Here is a 23282-nt window from a genome sequence, read left to right as displayed (position 1 = left end):
AGGCGCCTGCCACCACGCCCAGCTAATTTTTGTATTTTTAGTAGAGACGGGGTTTCGCCATGTTGGCCAGGCTGGTCTTGAACTCCTGATCTCGTGATCTACCCGCCTCGGCCTCCTAAAGTGCTGGGATTACAGGCATAAGGCACCACGCCCACCCCAACAAGTCCTTTTTTAAGTATAGCTTAAGAAATTTTTAGTATAAGTATTCATGAGACATATTATACTAAAACATTCCTGTTTATCTGAAATTCAAATTTAACTGAGTGACCAGGTGTGGGGGCTTACGCCTGTAATCACAGCACCTTGGGAGGCAGAGGCAGGTGGATCACCTGAGGTCAGGAGATCGAGACAGCCTGGCCAACATGGTGAAACCCCATCTCTACAAAAATACAAAAATTAACTAGGTGTGGTGGCAGGCACCTGTAATCCCAGCTACTGGGAAGCTGAGGCAGGAGAATCGCTTGAACCCCGGAGTCGGAGGTTGCAGTGAGCCGAGATTGCGCCATTGCACTCCAGCCTGGGTAACAAGAGCGAAACTCCGTCTCAAAACAAAACAAAAAAATTAACTGAGTGAGTGTCTGTAGTTTGTCTGGCCACCCTATCCGTTCCCCTCCCCTGAGCTTCCCCAGTCCCCACAGGCTGACCCTCCTTACCTTTCCTGAGTTAGAGTCTTTTGCCTTTGAGATTGGGAGCTCCCTGAGGGTAAGGTCAAGATTGCCCTTCTGGCCTGATGAATGCCTGGGGGACAGGGGTTTGAGAGTCGGGGAGGAAGGGTGCACACCCCACCCCCATCCCCATAGCGGAGCTGGCACAGTGCAGTGGCACTCCTGGGGTGCCTAGAGTATGCTTTCCATAGGTGACAAGAGATGTCCGAGTGGCAGTGGTGGTTGTGTGTGTGCAGTTGTGCCGAGCACGGTGCACAGACACAAGTAGCTCTGTGGTTCTCTCTCTGGGTCTTTGAGGGATGTGCCCAGTTGGTGTGTGGCTGAGTACATTTCCACAAAGTGTTACCAGATTTGGTGGTGGCTGGGTGTGGTGGTACATACCTGTAGTCCCAGCTACTTGGGAGGCTGAGACAGGAGGATTGCTCGAGCCAGGATTCGAGACCAGCCTGGCACATAGTAAGACCACCTCAAAAGTAAAAAATAAAAAAGATTTGGTGGTGTGACCAAATGTGTGTGAGGGGGGCTCTTTGGTGATCTCTGCTCTACTGGGCACTGGGGAATTGTAAATCCATTGATGGAAGGGGCAGTGCTGGTGGAGGATCTTGTCAGGTGTGGAGGTGTGGGTGTAGGTGTGATAATGTTGTGGATTATCAACCACAAGAAAAATAGACAGGAATCAGGCACATACTGGCTCATGCCTGTAATCTCAGCACTTTTGGAGGCAGAGGCAAGAGGACTCTTGAAGCCAGGAGTTTGAGACCAGCCTGAGCAACAAAGAAGGTCCCCATCTCTACCAAAAAAAAAAAAAAAAAATAGCCAGGCATGGTGGTGAGTACCTGGAGTCCCAGCCACTTGGGACGCTGAGATGGGAGGATCACTTGAGCCCAGGAATTTGAGGTTACAGTGACCTGATCACACTACCGTACTTAACCCTAAGCAACAGAGATACCCTGTATCAAAAAAAAAAAAAAAAAAAAAATGGGCTGGAGAAAATGAATCCAGGACCTTGCTGGGTAGGCACAGGATGGGGCAGTGTGAAGGGCTGTGGTTTCTAGGAAGGAGGAGGGGGGCCTACCCTGGGAGCTCCCCAAGGGCAGGGATGGATTTTCTCATCCCCAAGCACAGGGTCTGCTAGGTTCAAAAATATTCTGGAGGCCAAACTCAGCCAAGGAAAGCCATAGAGTTCAGCATGGTCATGAGGGGCCACTGAGGGCTAGCTGAGAAGTTTCTTTTTTTTTTTTTTTGAGGCAGAGTTTCGCTCTTGTTGCCCAGGCTGGAGTGCAATGGTGTGATCTCAGCTCACCACAATCTCTGCCTCCCAGGTTCAAGCAATTCTCCTGCCTCAGCCTCCCGAGTACCTGGTATTACAGGCATGCGCCACCACGCCCAGCTAATTTTGTATTTTTAGTAGGGATCGGGTTTCTCCATGTTGGTCAGGCTGGTCTCGAACTCCCGGCCTCAGGTGATCCACCCACCTCAGCCTCCCAAAGTGTTGGAATAAAGGCATGAGCCACCGCGCCCGGCCTAGCTGAGAAGTTTCTATTTTCCCATGGACAGTGGAGAGTTACAGAAGGTTCTTGTGCAGGTAAGTGGCATGATCTGAGCTGGACTGTGAGAAAGTTCATTCAGCCACCTGGAGGGAGCAAGACTTGGAGCCAAGGAGGCCACTGAGGGAAAACAGGAGACAGGGAAATGTAGGCAGAGAGACAAGGAGAGGGAGTTCTGAAACAACAGGGAGGGATCCTGAACCTTCCCCCGCTCAGTGAAACCTAGCCTGGTTCTTGGTCAGGCCTAGGCTCCTAAACTGGACCCCTGTTCAATTCCCTGTGGACAGGGTTGAGGGGTGTCCCTCTCACTAGCTACACTGCAGCTTGTGACTTTCTGAAGCCCTTGGGTCCACCCTGCCTCTCCTGGTTCCCCTCTTTTCCAGCTTCACCTTGGAGAGTGGGGTTAATAAGAAGGAATCCAGTCCATGACCAGTCTGCCAGAAAGTGTGCCATTCATTGATTTGCTCTGCGACCTTGGGCAAGTCACTGCCTCTCTCTCTGACCCCATCTCCTTACTAGAAACTGGGCTGACAATCTCTGTTCCTCTCACCTGGGACTCCAGGGAATCTTTGCATTTCATTTGGCCTCCTCTTCCTGCAGGGCTGCCTGCAAGGAGGCAGAGAGAATGGAGAGGCAGGCCTGTCTGTGGGCTCTCAGGTGAGATGGGTGAAGAGGGAGCAGTGGGTGGGCTAGGGCAGGGCCATGGAGAGTGGCATGTATGGTCACTGCATCCCGAGGACCAGCACTGGAGCAGGAGGAGAGCAGCCTTATCCAGGGGCCCTGCTGCTTTGCTACAGATAGGGTAGGAGGGCTTGCCCAGAGAGGCCTGCCTGCGTTGAGGTGTGGAGACAGGTGGGCTCCTCCAGGCACAAGGAGGCAGACAAGGGCCACCAGGGACCCTGGCACCTATATGTGTATATGTCTGAGGAGGGTCTCTGCATGGCAGGGTACCTGGCTTTACTCACTGCATCTCTGGCCCTGTCAGCTTCTGTCTCTCTCCCTTGCTCTGGCCATGTGTCTCTCTAACCACGTCTCTGCCTGTGCCACCCTCCAGGTGATTCATCTTCCTCACCCCCGCGCCTAGGGGGAGGGCAGGGCAAGACCAGGCCAGGATGTGCTGAGCAGGGCAGGGTAAGCGGCACAGCTGAGCGGAGAGGAGCGCCTCCTCCATTCTGGCCAGGCCCTGCCAGCTTAGGTGGGGAAGGAAGTGAGGAACGACACCCAAAGCAAGGTACAGAGTTGGGGAGGGGCGCTCGGCCTGGGGCCTGGGGCACCCTGTTCCCTCAGTGCTGGGAAAGGACCCTGATCTGAATCCCCTGGGGTGGACCTGGCTGGGATGTAGCCAGGGGTGAGGTCAGGGGCCTAGGGAAGCTGCTGGAAGGAACCCTGTGGGTTGGGCTATTTCTTCCCTTCGGGACTGGGAGACCTAAAATCCCCTGTGACTCTTTCTGCCTGTGTGATCCTGGAAGGGAGGGTGCAGAGGTCTTTTTGTGTGTGTGTGTGTGTGTGTGTGTGTGTGTTCACAACAGAGTTTGCATGTGACATAGTGACTGTTTAGGAGGTGGCAAGTGTCCCACAGGTGTGTGTATTCCTGGGCCTAAGGCTAAGACCCAAGGACACTGTGGATGTGTTTGTCAGATGAGTATGACATAGTAAATGACATTTGTCCCTTGGTCTCCATGGGGAATTGGTTCCAGGACGGCCTGAAGATACCAAAGTCACCAACACTCAAGTCCCTTATATAAAATGGCATGTTATTTGCATATAAACTATGTGTATCTTCCTGTATACTTTTTTTTTTTCTTTTTTTGAGATGGAGTCTCTATCACCCAGGCTGGAGTGCAGTGGCGTGATCTCGGCTCACTGCAACCTCCACCTCCCTGGTTCTAGTGATTCTCCTGCCTCAGCCTCCCGAGTAGCTGGGATTACAGGCATCCACCACCACGCCCAGCTAATTTTTGTATTTTTGTAGAGACAGAGTTTTGCCATGTTGGTCAGGCTGGTCTTGAACTCCTGACCTCAAGTGAACCGCCCGCCTCGGCCTCCCAAAGTTCTGGGATTACAGGTATGAGCCACCGCACCTGACCCTTCCTGTATACTTTAAATCATCGCCAGATTAATTAGAATACCTAATACAATGTAAATGCCATGTAAATAGTTGCTATACTGTATTGGGTTTTATTTATATAATTTTTATTGTTGTATTGCTATTTTTTGTTTCTTTTCCCAAACATTTTCGATCAATCAGCCTCCATGCAGAGGCCGAGGATGCAAAACCAATGGATATGGAGGGCCACCTGTATGCCACATGTCTGTGATTGTGAGTTTGTGATTCTGAGTGTGTGGTATCATGTGACTTTATGCTGTTTTGCCACTGTATGTGATTGTGTCTGACATGGTATAATTGACTCTGTGTGCCTATAGTGTTTGTGTGTAACCGTGTTTGCAGGTGTGACATTATGGTGTGTATGACACTCCATGGCCCTGCAATTGTGAGACACAGTGTAAATGACAATGTACATCTTTGTGACTCAGTGAAACCATGTTTGAAGAATGTCTAGCTGGGTATATGATTGTATGTGGTTGGGCGGTTGTATGAGGCTGTGTGTGAGATGGTCGAATTGCCATTGTGTGACTGTGTGCCTTTGTGATTGCGTGACCATGTTTGCAGGCGTGTGTGATACTGCGAGGCTGTGTGATCGTATGTGAGGTTGTGACTGCAGGTCTTTGTGACTGTGTGTAACTAGGCTTTCAGGAGGGCGATCACCTACAGTTGGGTGAAATGGGTAAATAACACCAAGTGTTTCTGTGACTGAGTGGGCCCATTTGTGACTAGTCATTTATGAGACTGTGTGTGATATAGGCTAACAGACCCTCTGTGGCTGTGAGTGGGAGGCCATGTGGCTGTGACACAGCATAACCTACACCATGTGATGGTGGTACCTCCGGGAGCTCTTGACTACTACTCTCTTGTCCTCACACCTGTTTGCCTCCATCTCTCCCTCTGCAAGGGGTTTTTGTGGCTCCCTTCTGCTACAGGATGGATGTCAGCCTAGCATCAAAGGCCTTTCCCACTCCTCTCTGACCCCACCTGACTTCTCTATCATTTGAGGCACTCCCACAGCCCCCCGCCCAGCCAGGATCACATGAGCCCCACATTCCTTTCTTTGGGGCATGCCATCCCTGGGGTGGGGGATCCCTCACTGCCTCCCAGACCAAATCCTCTCTCCTAAGCATGACCATCATCTCCTCTAGAGCCAAAGATAGAGGTGGCTTTAGGGGACATACAATGAGGGAAGAGGGACAGTACAAAAAGGCCTCCCCTTTTTCCAAACTGGCTGCTTGATTTAAAGTTATTTCTGTGATCTGAACTCTGGATGCTGCACGTGTGTGTGTGGCAGGGGTGGAAGGTGTGTGTGGGTCTGTGTAGATGTGGAAGTTGAGGAGGGTAATACAGATTGCTGAGAAGTTGGGATTTTGTTTTCATTTTTCTTCTTCTTCTTCTTTTTTTTTTTTTTTTTTTCTTGAGACGGCATCTTGCTCTTTTGTCCAGGTGGAGTGCAGTGGGGTGATCTCAGCTCCCCGGAACCTCCACCTCCCAGGCTCAACTGATCCTCCCACCTCAGCCTCCCAAGTAGCTGGGAATACAGGTGCACACCACCATGCCCAGCTAACTTTATATTTTTTGTAGAGACAGAGTCTCACTTTGTTGCCCAAACTCATCTCGAATTCCTGAGCTCAAGCAATCCTCCCTTCTTGGCTTCCCAAAGTGCTGGGATTATAGTCATGAGCCACTGTGCCCAGCCAGAAGTTGGGATTTCAAGAAGCAAAACTTGCTCATGAAACACAATTTCATCATTTTTAAGCATACTTAGCTGCACAAAATTGTAAACAAGAAAGTCTAGATATTGTCAGAGCCTTAACAAAAATGTTGAAGAATGGTTTATACTCAGCATACCTATGTGGCTGTATAAACAAGGGCCGCAAACGCATATATAAAGTTCAGGGTGCTCACAGCCACCCCCAGCCTGGTTAAACTCACTAGTAATACTGCCTGCTGACATACGTGGAATTAATGCACTAGTCACAAAGAATTCTTATCTGTTGATGAAAACAGCCAGCCCCAGCCCTGGGTCTGGCTCTCCATCTGAGGGCTAGGATAGGGGCTTCCCAGAAAAACACTGTGGCCAGGAAAGGGGCTCAGAGAAACCCAATACCCCAGATAGGCTGCTAAGACATGCCAGTCTTAACTTTAACCCCATTCCCCTTTGGGTTAAAGTCAGTTACTTCACACCCATTTTCTCTCTTCCTGCAGGGCTGCACCAGGGAAACGGATCCTGGTTAAAAGTTTGTCCCTGACCCTGGTCAGACTAGAGCCTCATCCGGAAGGTCCCCAGAGGCTTCGCTCAGACCCAGGCCCCCCCACCGAAACCCCTAGCCAGCGTCCTTCACCACTGAAGCGGGCACCGGGCCCAAAGCCACAGGGTAAGTGGTCCCGGAAAAGAGCAGAGAAGTGGCCCAGGGGAGGGGACAGAGGAGGGGAGAAGTTAGCCAGTGGCAGAGAAGAGGGTTTGTTAGAAGGATAGGGAGGCACCGTGCTCCGGGGGCAGTGCTACCTACCTAGTGCACAGAGGGCTGTGGCCTGAGGCTAATGTGTGCATACTGTGATCTCACCTCAGCCCCTTTGTGTCTACCTCAGGCAAAGGAGCAGATTGTGGTTTGTGGAGGGGGTTGTGGCCTGGCCATGACAGCCAGCCACCTCCAAATCCAGCTTTTTTTTTTCTGAGACAGAATCTCACTCTGTCACCCAGGCTGGAGTGCAGTGGCATGATCTTGGCTCACTGCAGCCTCTGCCTCCTGAGTTCAAGCAATTCTCCTGCCTCAGCCTCCCAAGTAGCTGGGACTATCGGCACGCACCACCATGCCCAGCTAGTTTTTGTATTTTTAGTAGAGATGGGGTTTCACCATGTTAGCCAGGCTCAAATCCAGCTCACTGATGTCTCCCTTCTCTCTTTCCCATTCATCTCTCCAGTGCCCCCAAAGCCAGCTACCTGCAGATGCCCCGGATGCCACCCCCACTGGAGCCCATCCCCCCTCCACCATCACGCCCACTGCCTGCCGACCCCGAGTGGCCAAAGGCCTGGCCCCCAGAGCAGAGGCCAGCCCAGTTCTGCAGCAGTATCCTCACTGATTGAGAAGTTTGAAAGGTGAGTCTGGTCCCTAGGGCACCCTCTAGGAGAAATGGGGAGCCTGGGACAGGAAAGAATAGTCAGGAGAGGCCTCTCAGTCAAGCTCATACCCTGCCTCCATGTGTGTCCACCACCCACCTCAGAGAGCCTGTGATTGTCGCCTCGGATAGGCCAGCCCCTGGCCCCAGCCCAGGTCCCCCAGAGCCAGCCATGTTGCCACAGCCACCCTCGCAGCCACCAGTGCCCCAGCTCCTGGAGGGTGAGGCCTCCCGCTGCCTGTTCCTGCTGGCTCCTGGGCCCCGGGACGGCGAGAAGGTGCCCAACCGGGACAGCGGCATTGATAGCATCAGCTCGCCATCCAACAGCGAGGAGACCTGCTTCGTCAGTGATGACGGGCCCCCCAGCCACAGCCTCTGCCCTGGGCCTGCTGCCCTGGCTAGTGTGCCTGTTGCCTTGGCCGACCCCCACCGGCCTGGCTCCCAAGAGGTTGACAGTGACCTGGAGGAGGAGGACGACGAGGAGGAGGAGGAAGAGAAGGACAGAGAAATCCCAGTGCCCCTGATGGAGAGACAGGAGTCTGTGGAGGTACTGACCTGTGTTCACTGAGAGGCAGGACCATGTGGAGAACCTGGGAGCCTTTTATGCTTGATTCTTCCCCTAGCTCAGTATTTCTTGAAATAAGACCTTGTTTCCAAGCTCTGTGACACTGGGCAAGTCTTTTTCCCCCTCCGCTCCCCTACCATAAGCCTCAGTTTCCTTATTTGTAAAACGGAAAGTCTCTTACATCCATAGAGACTTTTCAACAGCTGGAGGAGGGGCACAAGAGCTAGAGCCCTGCAGGGGCCTGAGGCTGTGCAGATGAAGGCTCTTGGCAGCAAGGACCCCTTTCTGTGCCTGGGCAGCCTGACATTTCTTCAGAAGGCACCCTTGCACTTGAGTTAGATCTCAGCCAGAATGGTTGCTCTGCCAGGACCAAGCTGAAGTGTGACGGCCAAAGCCAGGGACTGCCAGCACGGCAGGTAGTCAGCAAATATATCTAACGAATAGGAAACTGGGCCAACAGGCAATGAGTTTTATACGTTCTTATACTTTTGTGCTTTTCTCACACCCCAGGTACTCAGCAAGCCCTTGCTGATAGTGTACTGCATAGGTGAATAAATGATTAATTAACATTTATACACCATTTAATCTGTAGTCTGCTGTGTTTTATTTATATTAAATTATCTAATTGTCTCCATTATCAATAGACTTCGGTCCTATTATTATTTGTTTTTGTTTCTCGCCAGCCTCTACGTTAAATAGATCCTATTATTATCTGTATTTATGGGTGAGGCGTCCTGAATACAGAGCTGTTAAAGAACTTATGCAAGCTAGTGAATGGCAGAGCTTAGGATTTGAACCCAGGAAGTCTGACTTACCATCCCACATGCTTAACCACTACACTCTGCTGAGTCAGAATAGAGAGAGTGGGTGAATGAGTTGTTCAGTCAGGGAGTGCATGTCATCAGAATGGAGGGGTAGGCTTTATGGTAGACTGGGGGGTCAGGGATGAAGCTGAAGGACTTACAGATCTGGATATGGGGGTCAAGGTTATCTTAGGGTGGTATTAGGCTTAGAGTGGCATGGGAACTCTTTTAAGAATTCTGGGGGCTTGGGTGAGGGTTAGGATAGAGGATGATGGATCAGGGGTTACTGTTTCTCCTTTCCAGTTGACGGTGCAGCAAAAGGTGTTTCACATTGCCAATGAGCTCCTGCAAACTGAGAAGGCCTACGTTTCCAGGCTTCATCTCCTGGATCAGGTGAGTGACCCCTTGCGGGTACCAGGGCCCCAGGACCTTGTAGGTGCATTTCAAGGAGGAAGTGATAGGGCCTGAGTTCAATCCCACCATTGTGGCCAGAATTTAGAGGCGGTAAGACTCCTCTCTGACCTTGAAGTCAACTTGTCCCTGAAGCCAACTCTGATGATGCCCCAAGCTTGATCCTGATACCAACCCTCACCCGTAATGCTGGGCAGGTATACCAGCCCTGCCTGCGACCTGACACTAGTGCTGACTTGGACCCAGATCCTGAATTTATCCCTGGCTGTGAGCTTCATTCTAACCCTAGCCCTATTCCAGATCCCCAATCCACTAGAGTCCCTGAGAGTAGAGATTTTTTATCTTTGTTCACTGCTCTATCTTACCCTCTATGACAGTGCCTCGCACACAGCAGACACTCAAAAATATTCATTAAATAAACGGATCTAATTCCAACTTTCTCTCTGACCCTGAATCTATTCTAAGCCTGACCTTGATCCTGACTTCTAATTGTTCCAAAGCCTAACTCTTGGCAGCAGGGACCCCTTTCTGTGCCTGGGCAGCCTGACATTTCTTCAGAAGGCACCCTCGCTCTTGAGTTAGGTCTCAGCCAGAATACTTGCTCTGCCAGGATCAAGCACAAGTGTGGGGACCAAAGCCAGGGACTGCTGGAATAACCTGAAATCCATCTCCCCAATATATAACCCTAACCCCATTCCCTGTCTCCTCAGTCTCAAGACCAATGCTGATCCAAAAGCTCCACAAGCCTCCCCACAAATACTGCCCTCACCCATAAGCTGCCCTTCACCAGCCAAGCCCCAGGCCCAGCTGGGCTGAGTGCTTCTGCCCTGCCCCACAGGTGTTCTGTGCCCGGCTGCTGGAAGAAGCTCGGAACCGCAGTTCCTTCCCGGCCGACGTTGTCCACGGCATCTTCTCTAACATCTGCTCCATCTATTGCTTCCACCAGCAGTTCCTGCTACCTGAGCTAGAGAAGCGCATGGAGGAATGGTGAGGGGCCCTAGACCTAGACTGCCCACTCCCCTGTCCACCTGCCTGCCGAGCCCAGACCCAGAAGTGTACACAAGACTTCATTTCTGCTTGCTCTTCCTCTTAGTGACTTTTGAAAAAAGAATCAGAGCCGGGCACGGTGTCATCCCAGCACTTTGGGAAGCTGAGGCAGGTGAATCACCTGAGGTCAGGAGTTCGAGAACAGCCTGGCCAACATGGCAAAACCCTGTCTCTACTAAAAATATTAAAAATTACCCTGGCGTGATGGCACGCGCCTGTAGTCCCAGCTACTCGGGAGGCTGAGGCACAAGAATCACTTGAACCCGGGAGGCAGAGGTGTGGTGACCCAAAATTGCACCATTGCACTCCAGCCTAGGTGATAGAGCTAGACTCTTAAAAAAAAAAAAGAAAAAGAAAAAAGAATCAGGCCCAAGCTCTGCCTTCCAGGACTTCCCAGTCTGATGTGGAACAGAGACCAGAACTCAGAAAATTACAACAGAATAGCATAGCCTATAGGAGTATCAGGTTAGGAGCCAAATTGGCTGAGTTCAAATTCCAGCTGTGCCACTTGCTAACTTTGAGCAAGTTTCTTAAGTTGCTGTGCCTCAGTTTCCTCATCTATAAAATGGGGGAAAATAATAACAGCCTACCTTGTAGGGTTGTTTTAAGGATTAAATAATACATAAAAGACCTTAGAACAGTACCAGTATAGGCAGGCATGGTGGCTCATGCCTGTAATCCCAGCGCTTTGGGAGGCCGAGGCAGGCGGATCACGAGGTCAAGAGATCGAGACCATCCTGGCTAACACGGTGAAACCCAGTCTCTACTAAAAATACAAAAAATTAGCCGGGGTGGTGGCAGGCGCCTGTAGTCCCAGCTACTGGGGAGGCTGAGGCAGGAGAATGGTGTGAACCCGGGAGGTGGAGCTTGCAGTGAGCTGAGATCATGCCACTGCACTCCAGCCTGGGCAACAGAGCAAGACCCCGTCTCACAAAAAACAAAAAAACAAAAAAAAAAAATAAAAAGCAAACAAACAAAAAACAGTACCAGGTGTATACAGTAAGTGCTCAATGGACGTGAGCCTTTTTTATTTTTACAGTGCTATGATAGAGCAGAGAATGGGAGGCTGTGGGAAGCCAGACAAATGGACCAAGCCTAGCTTGGAGATTACAGAAGGATTCAGGGAGAAGGTGATGCCTAAGCTGAGTCCTCAGGTAGAAGGGCAAGATTTACAGGCAGCCTCCCAGGCTCCAGGCCTTCTTCCAATCCAGCCTTTAGAGTCCACACCATTTGCCAGAATGGTCTTTCTAAACAACAGTCAGACCGTGTCTCTCCCTGCTTAAAATCATGTCCACATTCCCCATACCTACAGATTCTCCACACCTACAGAATCAAGTGTGTCCCCCTCACCAGACTGTGACCACAGAGGGCCAGCATAAAGCCTGGTTCCTATATTTCTCCACGAGTCTGTGAACCCTGAGGGCTGGGACCAGGTCTGGTTTGCTTTGCTCCTGCACCAGACTGACCAATGAGGAGTAGGACCAGGCCTGGTCTCTTTGTCTTACCTACCAGATGGTGACCCTCTCCGGGCTCAAATGGGTGTGACTCTTTTCTGTGTCCCCAGCATCACCCAGCACACAATTGATAATCAGTATATGAAGTGGTCCTGGCAGTAAGGTCTCAGGGTGGGTACTCCAACCAGCACTCGGGCAGGGCAGAATTGAGGCAGGTGGCATCCCAGGCTGTGGTCTGAAGTCAAGCCGAGCCTCTTGGCTCATTGGCCTGTAATGTAAGCAGCATTTCTGAAGGAGCAGACTAGCTGAGAAGTAGGTTTCTAGAATGAGATGAAGGTATCTGGAGACCTGTGGGGGAAGATTCTGAGGGGCAAAGAGCAGCAGGACCACTCAGCCCCTAATTCCACCCCAGGGACCGCTACCCACGCATTGGAGACATCCTGCAGAAACTGGCCCCCTTCCTCAAGATGTATGGTGAGTATGTGAAGAACTTTGACCGGGCTGTGGAGCTGGTCAACACCTGGACAGAGCGTTCCACCCAGTTTAAAGTCATCATCCATGAGGTGCAGGTAAGTGGTCAAGCTGGAGGGAGCAGACTGGGGGAGGAGAGGTCTGCAGGGACGTGGTCGGGGATCTGCAGCCAGATCTGAACCCCTCTGCTTCTGCCTGTCACAGAAGGAGGAAGCCTGTGGCAACCTGACATTGCAGCACCACATGCTGGAGCCTGTGCAGCGCATCCCCCGCTATGAGCTTCTTCTCAAGGACTATCTGTTAAAGCTGCCCCATGGCTCCCCGGACAGCAAGGATGCCCAAAGTGAGTGTGTGCACCCAGGCCCCTTCCTACTCCTCCACACTAATAGCTCTAGGCCAGACCTCTGAGGCAGGACCCCAAGACTTAATTCACAGGGTCAGCCTTCCATTGCCTCATGATTGAGATCCAGAGGAGGATCTCCAAACTGAAAGGCCCACGTTGAGGTTCTGAAGTGAGACCCAGGATGAGATCCTCCTTCTGAATGTTCTCTTTGGGTATTCAGGCAGGGCCCTCCAAGTTGAGCCCCCTGCCCGAATACCTGAAGAGAACATTCAGAAGGAGACCCCCAACCTGAACTTCCCAACTGGAAGCCCAGAGTTTGAGGAGCATGCCTATTATGATCCCCTAAAGGAAACTCATCATTTCCTAGATCGAGACCCCAAGGCTGACCCCTAGACTCACCCTCAAATGAAATTTTACCAAATGGAAAGGAAACTGAGCCTGAAACTTCAGGGACTGAGCCACCACGCTGAGAGGCCAAACTGACCCCTCAGGCCAAACCCACATCACAGAATCTCCACAGCTGAGCTCCCCAGAGAGAGCCCTGGCTCATCAATTTTCCATCCTCCAGATTTAGAGCTTTCCTCCATGTCCATCAGCCACTACCCAGAATGAACCTCCCAAAAGAACCTCCAAATTGAGTACCCTAGACTGGACCCCAAATTTTCCACCTCTCAAATTTGGATCTCTAGGCTGAGATACCTCCTCCCCAGACTGAATCCTTAACCACTAGAAAATCCTTGAACCACTAGAAAAGTCTTCTATCCTGATTCCTCCAGTATCAGCCTGAACCCCATACCCAGATAGAGCTCCCACAGCCTACCTCACTTTCTCTTCCCCAGATTGTTATTTTCATTCATTCATTCACTTAACAGCTACTTACTGAGCACCTCCATGTTTTTGTGCATTGTTCTAGGTACTGGGGATATAGAGGTGAACAAAACAGACAAGGTCCTTGATCTCAGGGGGCATATATTCTAGTCAGCAAGAGACACAGTAAACAAAAATAATAAACACACAGTAGAGGCCAGGCGCAGTGGCTCACACCTGTAATCCCAGCACTTTGGGAGGCTGAGACCAGGGGATCGCCTGCGGTCAGAAGTTTGAGACCAGCCTGGCCAACATGGTGAAACCCTGTCTCTACTAAAAATACAAACATTAGCTGGGCGTAGTGGCAGGCACCTGTAATCCCAGCTATTCGGGAGGCTGAGGCAGGAGAATTGCTTGAACCCAGGAGGCAGAAGTTGCAGTGAGCCGAGATTGCGTCACTACACTTCAGCCTGGGCAACAGACCAAGACTCCATTTCAAAAAAAAAAAAAAAGATAGTTGGGCGTGGTGGGTGGGTGCCTGTAATTCCAGCTACTCGGGATGCCGGTGCAGGAGAATCACTCGAACTCGGGAGGCAGAGGTTGCATTGAGCTGTGATTGAGCCACTGCGCTCCAGCCTGGGTGATAGAGTGAGACTCCATCTCAAGAATAAATAAATAAGTAAATAAATACACAGTAGAATATTAGATAGGTGCTGAGTGTAATTCTGAGAATTAGAAGAGGGGGGCATGACAGTGGCTGGAGAGCCTACTTGAGATTGGGTGGCCTGACTAGAAGACAGTGAGTCAAAACCTGAATAAAAAGAAGGTAAGCACATGCCTGTTGGAGTGGAGCATGTTCCAGGCAGAAGCAACAGCAAGTATAGTGTCCAAGGCAAGGGGAGATATTAGAGGAGGTGGGGTGCTGGACAGGTTGCATATCTCTGAACGTGACAAGTGAGAGTAGAATGGTAGAAATGGGGTTGGAGAGAGGAGCAAAGACTGAAGGCCAAGATAAGGAGATGGATTTTATTCTGAGTGTGGTGGGTAGCCATGGGAAGGTTTCGATGTTGATCACTTGGGGAGCAAGAGAGAGAGCTGAGAGATCAGTTAGAAGGCTTTTGCAATAATCCAAGTGAGAAAAGTGGCTTGGATGAGGACAGTAGCAGTAGAATCAGTGAGAAATGGTTGGATTCAGGATATATGCTTTTCAGAAGCAGCACTGAGAGGACTAGGGTGGAGTGGATGCGGGGCTTGAGAGAAAGAGTCAGGAATGACTTGTAGGTTTTTGGCTGGTGGTGATGGTTTCTAAGATGATCTTAGGAGTCTGTTTTTGGACATGTTCAAAGTGAGCTGCTAGTCGGGCAGTTAGATGAATCTAGAATTCCAGGGAGAGATTTGGATGTCATTTGCACATAGATAGTATTCCAAAGCAATAGGGCTAGCCGAGATCACCAAAGGGAGTGAGTGTAAAAGGAGAGGAAAGAGGGCCAAGGACAAACCTCAGGGAAGTGGAATCAGCAAAGGAGACTTAGAAGGAGCAGTCCTAGGCTGGGTGCGGTGGCTCACGCTTGTAATCCCAGCACTTTTGGAGGCCGAGGCAGGTGGATCACGAAGTCAGGAGTTTGAGACCAGCCTGGCCAACATGGTGAAACCCCGTCTGTACTGAAAATTCAAAAATTAGCCAGGTATGGTGGTGCACGCCTGTAATCCCAGCTAGTCAGGAGGCTGAGGCAGTAGAACCACTTGAACCGGGAGGCAGAAGTTGCAGTGAGCGAGGTGGCGCCACTGCACTCCAACCTGGGTGAAGAGTAAGACCCCATCTCAAAAAAAAAAAAAAAAAAAAAGGAGGAGCCCTAAAGGTAGGAAGAAAACAAAGAAAGCGTGGGGTCCTAAAAGCCGTAAGAATGGGGGTTGAGCCGGGTGTGGTGGCTCACGCCTGTAATCCTAGCAATTTGGGAGGCCGAGGCAGGCAGATCACCTGAGGTCTGGAGTTTGAGACCAGCCTGAATAAAAAGGAGGTCTGGAGTTTGGCCAAGATGGTGAAACCCCGTCTCTACTAGAAATACAAAAATTAGCCAGGCGTGGTGGCCGTGCCTATAATCCCAGCTACCCTGGAGGCTGAGGCAGGAGAATCACTGGAACCTGGGAGGCTGAGGCTGCAGTGAGCCGAGATCGTGCCACTGCATTCCAACTGGGCTGCAGAGTGAGGCTCCCATCTCAAAAAAAAAAAAAAAGAATGGGGAGTGGACAGTTGTGTCCGCTGCTGTGTCGCTTCCCATACTAAGCCTCCTCTACCCTGCCAGATGGGGCACTTCACTAACAAGCCTGGACCCCTAGAAAGAACTAGGCCTCTAGAAAGTTTAATAGCTAAGCTCTACAAGCAGATATCTGCAGCATAAGTAAGTACCTCATTCCTCCTGCTGAAAAAGAGCCCTCACTGATGTGCCAGCCTGAACTTCTAGAAAGGGCCTTCCAGACTGATTCCCTGGAATGGGCCCCATGGACTGACATCTCCAAACTGAACCTTCATACTAAGCCCAGTCTGAGGTCCCAGTTATAGATCCCAACACGGTTTCTCAAACTAAGATCCCCAGACTGGGCCTCTTCCCACCTGGATTACTCTTCCCACCCTGAGTCCTGAGAGTGGGGTCCCAGTGAGAGCCTTCAGCCTGAAGTCCCCAAAAGAGCTTCCCAGTCTGATCTCCTTGGCCACCATTCTATAGACAAGTATTGCCAACTGAGCACCCTAGATTAATTCTCCTATTTCATATCCCTCAGACTGAAACTTTCAGCCTGAACTTAAAAGACTGACTCTCCAGGTCTGTCCTACAGACTGAAGCCCCACTGTGCCCCCAGACTGGATTCCTTGAGTCCCCCAGAGGGAACCCTGAAATTCAGCAGCCCAGACTGAGCTCCAGACAGAGATTCCAGGCTGTGTTCTCCCCAGCCCAAGTGCCCTAGACTGATGACCCCTATTTTTCTTTTTTCTTTTTTCTTTTTCTTTTTTCTTTTTTCTTTTTTTTTTTTTTTTTTTTTTGAGACAGAGTCTTGCTCCATTGCCCAGCTAGAGTGCAGTGGCGTGATCTCGGCTCACTGCAACCTCTGCCTTCCTGGTTCTAGCGATTCTGCAGCCTCAGCCTCCCGAGTAGCTGGGATTACAGGCACCCACCACTGCGCCCGGCTAATTTTTGTATTTTTAGTAGAGACGGGGTTTCACCATCTTGGCCAAACTGGTCTCGAACTCCTGACCTCGTGATCCACCTGCCTCGGCCTCCAGAAGTGCTGGGATTACAGGCATGAGCCACCATGCCCGGCCAACGACCCCTATTTTTCATTTACCAGATGGAGAGTCCCATGATGAGCTCCAGGACTAATGCCCTAGATTATGAGACTGTCCCCCAAATTAAGCCACTCAGGCTAAGTGCCTAGTCCCAGGCCCACATTGAGCTCCCAGGACTCAGTTCTGCAATTTTATTTTCACACTGGATCCCCAGCACATCCCCAGGTGAAAATTCTCCAAATAAGCTCCCTGCACTAGACCCAAAGTGAGCCACCAATGAAAACGACCTAGAGTGGGCTCCAGATAGAGTCCATTTTCTCAACTGTGTATCCTTGGGCAAGCTGCTCAGCCTCTCAGCCTAAGTTTTCTCACATGTAGAATGGGGATGACAATGATACCTACCTCATGGTTGTTTTGAGAAGTAATGAGATAATCTGGGTAAAGCGCCTAGCACAATGCCTGGTACATGGTAAAGGCTCAATAAATGTTAGCTGCTTTTATTACTAAATGCGCTGGCTAATGCCCATCCCTCTAAAATTGGCCCCAGGTTGAATATGAGAAATTTATTTTTTATTTATTTTTTATTTATTTATTATTTTATTTATTTATTTATTTATTTATTTATTTGAGAGGGAGTCTCACTCTGTCACCCAGGCTGGAGTGCAGTGGTGCAATCTTGGCTCACTGCAACCTCTGCCTCCCAAGTTCAAGCAATTCTCCTGCCTCAGCCTCCCAAGTAGCTGGGGATTACAGGCGCCCACCACCACGCCTGGCTAAATTTTGTATTTTGGGTAGAGACAGGGTTTCACCATGTTGGCCAGGATGGTCTTGATCTCTTGACCTCGTGATCTGCCCACCTTGGTCTCCCAAAGTGCTGTGATTACAGGCATGTGCCACCACACCCAGCCTATTATTTTTATTTTTATTTTATTTGAGACTGAGTCTCTCTCTTTTGCCAGGCTGGAGTGCAATGGCACAATCTCGGCTCACTTCTATCTCTGCCTCCTGGGTTCAAGCAATTCCCCTGCCTCAGCCTCCCGAGTAGCTGGGACTACAGGCACGCACCACTACGCCTGGCTAAGTTTTGTATTTTAGTAGAGATGGGGTTTCACCATGTTGGCCAGCATGGTCTCGATCTCCTGACCTCATGATCTGCCCACCTCGGCCTCCCAAAGTGCTGGGATTACAGGCGTGAGCCACCGCGCCCGGCCTTTTATTATTATTATTTTTTTAAGTGAAAGCAAGTTTATTAAGAAGTGAAGAAATAAAGAATGCCTACTCCATAGGCAGAGCAGCCTGAGTTGAAGAAATTGAGTTTCCTGTTTTGTATCAATCCCAACCCTATCTGAGGCCCCAGCATGAACCTCAGAGCTTGAGCTTGGCCATCTGAGCTTCCCTAATGGAGCCTCCCAGATTGAACTCCCCACATCATGTCCAGAGATGAAACTTTGTCCCCAGAAACAACTTCCCGGTCTGGTTTTCTGAGCTGTTCAGAATGAGAATCTCTGAATGAGAGCCCACCTGAGATATGCATACTAAGAGTCTCAGCCCAAGATCCTAAGCTGAGCTCCCAAATTTTTACCCCTCAGACTAAATTCCCCAGGCTGAGCCTCACAGAATCATATGTCTGGTTCCCCAAACTGACTTGCCCACTTTCTACTTTCCAGACTGCACTCTAGAGCCTGGACCCTAGACCAATCTCCCCATACCAGGCCATCTGGAACTCCTGGCCTCTGTTGCCTACACTGGGCCCAAGACTAAACTCCAAACCAAGATCCTAGACTGCCAAGCCCAGACCAGGCCCCACTAAAGCTTCCAAACCAAGCCCCTACATCAGGCCCCCCAGATTGCAGTCCCTAGCCTGAACCCCTAAGTGAAATTCTAGACTGAAATCCCCACACTAAGGCCCCAGATAAGGACTGTACACCCTGGATCCTTGGAAATGCCGGTCTGTACTCCACATGAGACATCTCCAGACAGAGCTCGTTGTAACAAAGCCTCCAGTCAGAGCCCATCAGCCTACACAGGCCTGAGCTTGTGTGCCCACAACTTGCCAGAGTCTTCTTCCTATCCCCTTCCCTGGGTGCCTCCTACCTCTACCACTCAGCCTGCCCCCTGTCCTGGGGTGGGGGAGATGTAGGATGTGTAGGAAAAGAGGCAGCTGGGAGATCATTCCCAGCTCTGATGCCAACTCTGCCACCCAGGTAGGCAACCTAGGGTGGCCACCTTCTTCTTCCTGAGTCTTGATTTCCTCATTAGATAAATGGGGCACAATCACCTATGTTACAGGGTTGTTGTGAGGGTTGAAGGAGCTAATTTATCCAAAGCATCTGCCTGGAGAGGGCATTGGGACCTTGGCCCTGTCCTAGGGAGCTCCTAGTCTACTGAGGAATTGGATGCAGATGTATAAATACACGATGAGCACTGTGACTAGTGGGACAGAAGGGAGCAAAGGAGAATATGAGAACCCAGACAGGGTCCTAACCCAGCCCGCAACTTGGGCAGGCTCACTGGAGGAGGTGAGCTGGATCCAGAAGACAGAGTGACAGTTGGCCAGATGAAGTAAGACGGGACATGTTTAGGGAGGTGCAGGAAGCTGGAGTGGCCAGCAGAAGCCACATCACCAAGGACTTTGAGTCTTTCTTTTTTTTTTTTTTTTTTTTTTGAGACGGAGTCGCCCAGCTGGAGTGCAGTGGCGTGATCTCAGCTCACTGCAAGCTCCACCTCCAGGGTTCAAGTGATTGTCCTGCCTCAGCCTCCCGAGTAGCTGGGATTATGGGCATGTGCCACCATGCCTGGCGAAGTTTTGTAATTTTAGTAGAGACAGGGTTTTGCCATGTTGGCTAGGCTGGTCTTGAAGTCAGGTGATCTGCCCCCCTCGGCCTCCTAAAGTATTGGGATTACAGGCGTAAGCCACCACGCCCGGCCTCACCAAGGGCTTTGAATGTCAGGCTAAAGGGTTAGGTCTTTACCCTGCAGGCACAGGGGAGCCACTGACAGATTTGAGCAGAAGAGTGACAGTAAACTGTGTGAGAAAGTTCCTTCTGGCAGCCAGGATGGAAGAAGGGTTGAAGATTAGAGCCCGGCCCCTGAAAGGCATGTGGACGCCTGAGCTGGGACAGGGGCCATAGATCTCCTTGAGCACCAAAACTTGGTCATGAAGAGAGAGCCTCTTAGGAAAACAAGACTTGGTTGGCCAGCCATATGGACCTTCTTCAGAAGCACCTCTGCTCCTCCAGCACAGGCTGATCTGAGTGGGGAGATCCAGCACATACAGAACGGGGTACACGGAGACTGTGGCCAGGCCTTAAGCATGGGTGGGATTTATTAGTGGGTGGAGATGTACAGGGACTCATTTCAGCTTTTTTTTTTTTTTTTCTGACAGTACCTGGTCACTATAGGAAATATGGAAATTACAGGAAAAGATGAAATAGGGAAAAAAATCACCTGTGATCTGAGCCCCCAGAGAATAAGCACAATGAACATTGTGACATAAATTCTTCCTGGTGTTTTTTAGACATGTATACTTGTAAAGTGAGATCATTCTATATAAACATGTTTGTATCCTTTTTTTTTTTTTTTTTTGAAACGGAGTCTCGCTCTGTCGCCCGGGCTGGAGTGTAGTGGCCGGATCTCAGCTCACTGCAAGCTCCGCCTCCCGGGTTCACGCCATTCTCGTGCCTCAGCCTCCCGAGTAGCTGGGACTACAGGCGCCCGCCACCTCACCCGGCTAGTTTTTTGTATTTTTTAGTAGAGACAGGGTTTCACCGTGTTAGCCAGGATGGTCTCGATCTGCTGACCTCGTGATCCGCCTGTCTTGGCCTCCCAAAGTGCTGGGATTACAGGCTTGAGCCACCGCGCCCAGCCTGTATCCTTTTTTTAAAACACCCTGAGCATTTCCCAGATTATTAAAAGCCCTACATGAGGATCATTTGTAAAGGTTGTTTAATATTCCATTATATGAAGACGGCATAATGTATTTAACTGAACCCCTACAGGTGGCCATATGTTTTGGCAGGGAAGAGGCACGGCCTCTTTTTTTTTTTTTTTTTTTGGCAGGGAAGAGGTACAGGTGGGTGTGCTCCCCTACAGATGGACATTTTTGTTTCCCACTTGGAACTGTTGTAAATAACAATATGATGAAAGTGTGTTTGTGTATAGAATGTGTATTTTCCTAGCATAGATACCCAGAATCAGAATCATTGAGACAAAGAACAGGATCATCTCATTGTTTCTTTATATGGCTTTTTCTGATTGTAAAAGTAATACATGTTATTTGTCAAAAATATGGAAAATACAGAAAAACCTAAAGAAGATAATAAAAACCACCCATAGTCCCACCGTCCAGAGACAACATGGGTATGCTTCCTTCTGGTTACATATGTAACTCTTATTGTTATTATTAATAGTAATAATAATCTTGGCAAGCTTGCATTTTTTTATTGGCTGCCAACTATTCCATCTATTGTGATTCTGGCATTGTGACATTGAACTTCTTTTTTTTTTTTTTTTTTTTTTTTTGAGACGGAGTCTCGCTCTGCCGCCCAGGCTGGAGTGCAGTGGCCGGGTCTCAGCTCACTGCAAGCTCCGCCTCCTGGGTTTACGCCATTCTCCTGCCTCAGCCTCCCAAGCAGCTGGGACTACAGGCGCCCGCCATGTCGCCCGGCTAGTTTTTTTTTTTTTTTTTTGTATTTTTTAGTAGAGACGGGGTTTCACCATGTTAGCCAGGATGGTCTCGATCTCCTGACCTCGTGATCCGCCCGTCTCGGCCTCCCAAAGTGCTGGGATTACAGGCTTGAGCCACCGCGCCCGGCCGACATTGAACTTCTGATTTTAAATGATGTTGCTGTGGACCTCTTTGAGGGTGAAGCTTTCTGAGATGGGAGGGTGTGATCAAGCCAGGAGGAGGTATTCAGGGAGGAAAGAAAGAAACCCCGAGGCCGGGTGCGGTGGTTCACGCCTGTCATCCCAGCACTTTGGGAGGCTGCGTTGGGCAGATCACAAGATCAGGAGTTTGAGACCAGCCTGGCCAACATAGTGAAACCCCCATTTCTACTAAAAATAAAAAATTAGCCGGGCATGGTGGCACACGCCTGTAGTCCCAGCTACTTGGGAGGCTGAGGCAGGAGAATCACTTGAACCCAGGAGGCAGAGGTTGTGGTGAGCCGAGATCATGCCACTGCAATCCAGCCTAGGCAACAGAGCGAGACTCCGTCTCAAAAGAAAAAAAAAAAGGAGCCCCGGAAAGGCTCTTCTCTGCTAGTCCCCCATCTGACCTCACCTCTCTCTGCCTGTAGAGTCTCTGGAGCTGATAGCCACAGCAGCAGAGCACTCGAATGCTGCCATCCGCAAAATGGTGAGTGGCCCTTCTAGCCCCTGCCCTTCCTTGGCCACCCACCTGTGGTGTCTCCATCCTGGGGTGGGGGTGTCATGACTTGTGAGCATCTGACAGGAGGCTGGCACCCCAACCGTGCCTTTTGTTCCCTGTCTTCTGCCAGGAGCGAATGCATAAGCTGCTGAAGGTATATGAGCTGTTAGGGGGCGAGGAGGACATTGTCAGCCCCACCAAAGAGCTCATAAAAGAAGGCCACATCCTTAAGCTGTCAGCAAAGAATGGGACCACTCAAGACCGATACCTCATACTAGTAAGTGCCAGGCATGGAATTGTGGGTGGGTCATGCCCCTCCCAACACACACACACACCACACACACACACACACACACACACACACATAGTGACCTGGTACTCAAGACTATACCTCCTTTCATTCCTGAAAGAGGAAAATAATGAAAAACAAAGACTAGACCTCCTGCTAGCCATTCTCTCCTCTAGTAATGAATTGTATTTTCACTACCTAGCTAGGATTTTTTTTTCTCCACTTTACAGATGAAGTAACTAAGCTTTGCAGAGAAGTGACTTGCCTGAGGTTCCCCACTAGGGAGTGTCTTCCACGCCTAGGCTCTTTCCTTGTGACCCCTGTGCCCAATTGGGCTGTCTTTTCTCCATCTATTGCCTACAATCCTCAGCAGTAAAGCTTCAGGGTAAGGAGCTGGGCCACATCCCCACTAGGCCCTCCACACATACATCCCAAACTTTTTCCTTCCTAGTTCAACGACCGCCTCCTTTACTGCGTGCCCAGGCTGCGGCTCCTTGGCCAGAAGTTTAGCGTGCGGGCACGCATCGATGTAGATGGCATGGAGGTGAGCATCCAGGAGGTGGGAAATGGGAACCTGGAGTGGGGCATTGGTGTTGGAAGGAACAAAGATACTGGCTTTGACCCCGAGTCTGTGTGTGTATGTGTGCAGAGAGCTAGGGCCCTGTGGAGTTCAGTGGCCTCACCATGCCCCTTTCTCCCTCCATTCAGCTAAAGGAGAGCTCCAACCTCAATCTGCCTCGAACCTTCCTGGTGTCAGGAAAGCAGCGCTCCCTGGAGCTCCAGGCCAGGTACTTGTCCTTGCCTATGCCTTTCCTCCAGCGCCTACCTCCCTTTTCTTCAGATATGCTGAGGCATTCCAGGCCCAGAGATTGTTCCAGAGACAGGATGGGCACCTTTCCCCAAAGATGCAGGCTTGCTCTTCAGCGGTGGGGGTGATCCCTAAGGGTTAGACGCCATTTAGATTCAGGGTGAGTACTTCACGATGTGGGGAAATGTGGCACTCCT

General features: G+C 50.4%; 1 protein-coding gene across 1 annotated transcript in view; it reads left to right on the top strand.

Annotated features, from left to right (window-relative positions):
* FGD1 (FYVE, RhoGEF and PH domain containing 1) overlaps nt 1-23282 on the top strand; it is a 51629-nt gene that overhangs the window by 18627 nt on the left and 9720 nt on the right. Inside the window, 14 exon segments of the mRNA XM_033201393.1 lie at nt 2813-2869; nt 6528-6704; nt 7245-7336; nt 7339-7371; nt 7374-7419; nt 7545-7986; nt 9111-9200; nt 10057-10205; nt 12132-12288; nt 12395-12533; nt 21918-21976; nt 22119-22265; nt 22729-22821; nt 22986-23065. Coding sequence (XP_033057284.1) covers nt 2813-2869; nt 6528-6704; nt 7245-7336; nt 7339-7371; nt 7374-7419; nt 7545-7986; nt 9111-9200; nt 10057-10205; nt 12132-12288; nt 12395-12533; nt 21918-21976; nt 22119-22265; nt 22729-22821; nt 22986-23065 — 1761 coding nt within the window.

The sequence above is a fragment of the Trachypithecus francoisi genome, unplaced genomic scaffold (assembly GCF_009764315.1).
Source record: "Trachypithecus francoisi isolate TF-2019V2 unplaced genomic scaffold, Tfra_2.0 Lachesis_group6, whole genome shotgun sequence".
NCBI classification, from domain to species: domain Eukaryota; kingdom Metazoa; phylum Chordata; class Mammalia; order Primates; family Cercopithecidae; genus Trachypithecus; species Trachypithecus francoisi.
The sequence above is the reverse complement of the archived record's forward strand: the minus strand, read 5'-3'. Positions and strand labels throughout refer to the sequence as shown.